Source organism: Podarcis gaigeae (genome assembly GCF_964106915.1).
Source record: "Podarcis gaigeae genome assembly, chromosome: 7".
NCBI classification, from domain to species: Eukaryota; Metazoa; Chordata; class Lepidosauria; order Squamata; family Lacertidae; genus Podarcis; species Podarcis gaigeae.
Genome location: NC_139683.1, coordinates 27,651,694 through 27,657,928, shown reverse-complemented (window position 1 = coordinate 27,657,928; position 6,235 = coordinate 27,651,694). Strand labels below are relative to the sequence as shown.

At 44.8% G+C, this 6,235-nt stretch overlaps 1 protein-coding gene across 2 annotated transcripts; it reads left to right on the top strand.

The window, feature by feature from the left end:
• The first annotated feature begins 763 nt into the window (after window positions 1-763).
• LOC310848617 (proto-oncogene Mas-like) lies at window positions 764-5,412 on the top strand. Of its 2 annotated transcripts, XM_083747980.1 has the most exons (3): window positions 764-992; window positions 2,418-2,515; window positions 4,246-5,412. In XM_083747980.1, the coding sequence occupies exons 2-3, from the start codon at window positions 2,420-2,422 to the stop codon at window positions 5,212-5,214; spliced, it is 1,065 nt and encodes a 354-aa protein (XP_083604106.1). In that variant the 5' UTR covers window positions 764-992; window positions 2,418-2,419; the 3' UTR covers window positions 5,215-5,412. The 2 variants fall into 2 exon arrangements, with proteins under 2 accessions (XP_083604106.1, XP_083604105.1); XM_083747979.1 differs by lacking the exon at window positions 764-992 and having other exon boundaries at window positions 2,416-2,515.
• Window positions 5,413-6,235: the final 823 nt, after the last annotated feature.

Below are 6,235 nucleotides of genomic sequence, written 5' to 3'. Positions count from 1 at the left end.
TGAGATTCAAATTAAAATGTTCCAGTCTAATGGAAATGTTAAATATGAATGAGACTAAAGATGCCTCTGGAGAGTCCAGTTTCATTTGTACAAGCATGTTCAGGTCCTAAAAGCAGGAAAGGGGGACTGAAAGACAAGCTATCGTTTTCTCAAGTACTGGTGACCTGGGTTTCTTTGGATACCAAAGGAGGAAAGAGCATGTATGAAGTTGCATTGACCATGTCAAAAGTCTGGTTGGTTGGAGAAGAGGTTAAAAAAAATCACTTTCCTGAAGGTTGTTTATCAAAGGTGAAGCCAGCAGGAGAAGCATACAGGGATAGAGACCATTGTTTGCTACTAGAGTAGAATAGAATTACAGAGTTGGAAGGGACCGCCAGGGGCATCTAGTCCAACTCCCTGCAATGCAGGAATCTCTTGCCCAACGTGGGGCTTGAACCCACAATCTTCAGATTAAGAGTCTCATGCTCTACCGACTGAGCTATCCCAGGTGCATACTTCTTTTGCAAGCATATAGGAAATCCCAGGTTCAATACCCAATATCCCCAGTTGAAAGGATCAAGTAGTCAGCGATGGAAAAGACATTTGCCCAAGACCTTGGGAGCTGCTACCTATAAGAGTAAACCATATTAGATGGGTGGGCAAATATAAATAGTCTAGCCTGGAATGAAGCAGCTTCCTATGTAACACCATAGAATAGAATATGGGTACTAGAATGCATGAATGACAAGTTAAGGGTGGGGGCATAGAATGCCAGGAAAGAGCAAGACAATTAACAAGTCAGTTGGTGACAGTTAGAGGAGAAGAAACCCAAGAGAGGACTGCAAGAGTAGAGGAAGGAAAAGTAGAGGAGAGAGAGGACATCAGGGAGAAGGAGGGTGGAAGCAGAACAACAGAACAGATTCTGTTACATGAACGTTATCCAACTAGCAACTGATAACAGACACTATTCTTGCTGAAACAACTTTTTTTGGCAGGGGGTAGGTTTTCTTTATGTTTAAGCTTGTTCATTGTTACTACTGTAAGTTGATTATTTGCTTTACTATTTTCAGACGTCATAGTTTTGTTTTGTTTTGTTTTGTTTTGTTTTGTTTTGTTTTGTTTTGTTTTGTTTTGTTTTGTTGAACATCCTATATAGGCCAAAGCTTGAATGTGAACCTGCAATTTGAAATTGCACCTGTCATGCATTGACATGACTATTACTGAGTGGTGACAATATTACTAAGCAAATGTGTGCTAGTCAACAACTTGGAGGTGGGCCTGAGAGAGCTCAGATGTATGTGTGTGTGTGTGTGTGTGTGTGTGTGTGTGTGTGTATTTAATTTACATCCTGCCCTTCCTCCCGAAAGATCCTTGGGGTGGCTCAGGGTGGAATTTTGATTATGCAGTGGCAAAACTGATACAATATAGCAGTTAAGAGCATGATCTGTGAATAAGACAGTCCCCAGTTCAACTTTATGCTAATTCATGAAGTCACTAGATGGCCTTAGGAAATCCACTATGACTCCGCCATCTGCAACATGGGTGTAGTAAAATTCCAGCTTGAAGAGGGGGTTGCCGTATTAGTCTCCTGCAGCAAAAAGCAGCACCTTGAAGACTATTATGGCACGGGGCTTATGCCATAAGCTTTTGTGGCCTACAGCCCACTTCATCAGATGTATGATATGTTATTTTGAGATACAAGTACATATATATACGGGACGGGGGGTGGGGGCTGTAAACAGTGAGGACAGAGAAAAGTGCATGGTGAATGTGAATGGTGGCCATTCACAAAATCACTATGCAATCCTACACATGTCAACTCAGAAGTAAATCCATTGGGTGGTGTCAGGGAACCGCCATCGGCTCAGGGGGGAGAGGGGAAAAGCCAGATGGATTACAGAGAGCCCCCAAAGATCGTGGGAAGCAGCTCCTCCTCAGCGGAGGAGAGTAACCACGTCTCCAGTGGAGAGGTGCTTCAGGGCTTGGAGGAAGCGAGGCGGTGCCCGGACACCTTGCCTGGGCAAAGCAGGGAGGAGAGAGGTCCTCCGTTACCCACGCCCTCCTTGCGCAGTAAGCTTTCGCGCCGAGAGGGGAGGCGCAGACTGGGCGTCAAAAAACTACTTTGCTGGGGAAGGTTTAAGGACCGCCCACTCACGGATTCTGCCAGCGAATGAGCCAGCCATGGGAGAGTGGCCCTCTGGACAGATAAAGTTTATTTTGGCATCAAAAGCAAGGCTTCACAGCCGAGCAGGGAGGTATTTGCCCGCTTGCTCTCGAGCAACCCCTTGGAACCCTAACAGGTGGATTTCGAAGTTGTGCTACTCCATCAACGTGAGTATTTCTGCTTGCCTGGTGGACCAATTTTCTCTGTCCTCCCCCCATGTAGTATGAGCAGTATGTCAGTCACTACTGATTCTTTCTTTATTTTTCATAGGAAGGAATGCCATTGCTTCTTTGGCTTGGGCTTTGGGGCCTCATCCAGCTGTCAGGAAGTGACCAGGTTTCTTCCGTTTCGACAAATTGTTCAGAAACAAAAGTAAGTGTTTTCTGCCACACATATTGACCTGGGGCAGAAAAGGCACTGCCTCTCTACAAACCATGGCTTGCAAAGCTTACTTCTTCCCTTTCTGGTACAAATTCCTCCCTCTCTTCTCTAGTTTGCTATACCCACAAGACAGGGGTTTTGTGTTGCAAACCACAGCCAAAGCTAACAAGGTCACCCCATGGTTTGTCAACCAACTTCAAAATATACCGTAGACCAGAGCTTTCCAAACTTTTCATGCTGGTGACACACTTTTTAGACATGCATCATTTGGCAACACAGTAATTCAGTTTTACTAGCAAACCAGAGGTTAAACTAACTCCTTTCCAGACCCGGAAGGAGCATGGGGAATGTTCACGCGACACACCTACACACTGCAGCCGACATACAATGTGTCGTGACACACAGTTTGGAAAGCTCTGCCTTAGACACTGGTCAAGTACAACAAGCCTGCTCTACACAGAGCATTGTTAGGTACTATGAATATATAAATCTGAGCCACAGGAAACAGAATTTACTGTCACAAGCTGTGGATAGCCACCAAGTCATAGGACTGCCAATGGGGATTACAAAAGATCATGGAAGATAGCTCTGAGCTGCACATTGATGGCTCAATGTAAATTCTATGCCAATTTTACCTCGAATAACAGTTGCATGGAAGGCAAACAGAGCTGTCACTTTTAAATGCCACTTGTATACAGTGGTACCTCAGGTTAAGTACTTAATTCGTTCCGGAGGTCCGTACTTAACCTGAAACTGTTCTTAACCTGAAGTACCACTTTAGCTAATGGGGCCTCCTGCTGCTGCTGCTGCTGTGCTGCCGGAGCACGATTTCTGTTCTCATCCTGAAGCAAAGTTCTTAACCTGAGGCACTATTTCTGGGCTAGCAGAGTCTGTAACCTGAAGTGTATGTAACCTGAAGCGTATGTAACCTGAGGTACCACTGTAGTTTCTAGAAGCATCTTGAAAGCACTTGGAAACAGAAGGATGGACTAGATCAGGGTCAGCAAGGCTTACCAGCCATGGACCAGATCACTCCATGGGCCAGGCCGGCACAGCGTGACACCGAAAATCACATCTGCACATGTCTGCGGCACTGGAAATTGCTTCTGCGCATGCCCGGATGCCAAAAATCACGCCTGCGCAGAAGCGATTTCCAGTGCCGCTTGGTGAGTCCCTGTGCCACGCTGCACCAGTTTAGTGCAGTGCACAGGAGACTCGCAAAGTGGGCGCCTCAGTTTGGTTTGGGGGCAGCTCATGGGCTGGTAAAACGGTCTTCGTGGGCCAGATCCAGCCCATGGGCCACATGTTGCCAACCCCTGGACTAGATTAATGATTTTCAACTAGTGGGTCAGTGCCTACTAGTGGGTTAAGACCTGATCTAAGGTGGTTCACAACAGGAGAACTACCACCATGCAAATATATGGTAGAAAATTAAGAAGGGTTTGGGTTAAAAGTGGATCCTGGGTCTGGATACCTTTGATGGACCTTTGATCAGATCTTCTGTTTGCATGCATTCCTGAGAGAGGAATATATGCCAGTTAAGTTAGGGAGGATGTTGTGCTTTGCTGAGCCTGGCTCACTATTTGCAAGCTACACTTTGCAAAGAGGTGATATAGCACCTGCACTGGGTAACATACATGGCCAGCTTCCTTCCCCATTCATTGTGAATTGACTTTCAGCATTCAGTTCCAATTTTAAATTGTTGGCATTTGTCTCTTTAGGAGGATTTCCTTCTTCCTTCAGCTAACAGGACCATATGTGGAAGAGGCCAGCATCTAAGAAGTGGTGGTTTGAATATGACTGTACTGAACGCAACACATCTTCCCACTGAATATTTGCAAGTTTTAGAAAATATTCCCTGCCCATGTGAGCACACAAAGAGCTTTCTGACATGCTTATTACAAGATCGTATGATTGCTCGTTTCATTATCTTCATTTTCATGCTTTGGCTTTTTGGGAACAGAACCATCTTCTTCTTTCTCCTCTTCCGTATTAGAAAGACTTTCTTCACTGTCTACATCTGGAATTTAGCTGTAGCTGATTTTGGTGCCCTGTTAGTTCTGTGCAGTATCTTCATATTCTTTTGCACTTGTGAGGATTCGAGCGATGCTCTTGTTAAATTGTTCCTGTTACTGGCATACCTATTTTTCTTCATGCAAGGTACTAGCATGCATTTCCTAATGTCCATCAGCATTGATTGGTTCTTGGTTGGCCTCTTCCCTATTTGGCACCGACGTCACAGTCCAAAATATTTGCCTGTTCTCCTATCTGCCATGGTGTCTGCCCTTCTCTGGGCTCTGTCTTGCTGGCTGTTACTGTTTTTCAATTTGGGGCTTGACCCGCAGTCAATCATTATCATCACCTTAATGATCTTTGCTCCTCTAATGGTCATCTCCACCCAGACACTGGTCATCAAGATCTGGCGCAACTTAGGTGAGCAAGGAGAACCTTGCACAGAAATTTTGCTTGGGATGTTTTTCTCCCTTGTCACTTGGGCCCCCCTGAATTTGTTCTTTGCCTTGCACCGTGATTTTGCAACCATCTCCTCGTTGGCTTTCGTGTTCACTTCTCTGAGTGGCACCATCAACCCAGTACTTTACATTCTCATTGGGCAAACACTTCTTTCTGATTCAGGAAGTCTCATGTTGTGCTCTAGGTGGGTTCCAAGGAGGGGAGGGGAAATCCACTAAGCAAATGAGAGACTTGCCATTTTGAGGTGGGGATGAATAATGGTGAGGAACTATGGGCAACAGATACCCCCCCTTTTTTTTAAGAAGAAAGGAAGTCTGTATTGGTTCTTAAGGTCTTGATGGGTTAAAGCTATACCAAGATGAATAAAAGTGTGCCTAAAGAATATTCACTTGATAAATAAAAACTACTGTATGGCATGCACCTTGTTTCACTTATTTAGAAGATAACTTGCAATGGATGATAGTCCTAATTTGTGACTGGGTCAGCCCTTCCTCTGCTTAGCTCAAAGGCAGGAACCTTTGATTCAAGTAAAGAATCCATGGCCCCCATGTACTATCAGAGCCCCCAAGAAATGACATAGAGACTTCAAAGAGAAGTCAACCTATTCCTGTTTGACAAAGAGAAAAAAGCATGCCAAATACCTGTACCTATAATGTGGATAAAAGTTCTGGGTTCAGTTAAGAGTTTGGGGACCCTTAGAAGTTACAGCACTGATTGGTTGAGTGTGTGCTTTGTATGAAGAAATACCCAGATCCATCCATATCATGGATAGCTCACTAAGCAGAGCATGAGACTTAATCTCGGGGTCATGGGTCTCTTCCAACTTTACAATTCTGAAATTCCATGAAAAGGATTAGGTCACAAGTGACGGGAAAGACCTTTTCTGGAAACCCTGGATAGCCACCTACAGTCAGAGCAGATAAACCTTGCCCAGGTAGACAAATAGCCTGCTGTAATGTCATGAGACAGCTTCCTGTGTGGTTCATATGCCAGTGGCGTAGTATCCCAGGGTCACAAAGAGGGTGTTTGAAAGCCCATTACTATTTTGGCAGCAGAGCCTGTCTCCAGTATCCTAGAGCTGCTCAATAAGCATGAAAGGGGAGCTATTTACTGTGTACTCCAATGCTAAGCACAAGGTGCTTCAGTTTCAAGACAATGCTGGGCAAGTTTGGTTACATACAATGGAATTTCATGGAAAACACAACTTAAGTCACTCCAAATTGTGGTATTGGAGCACTC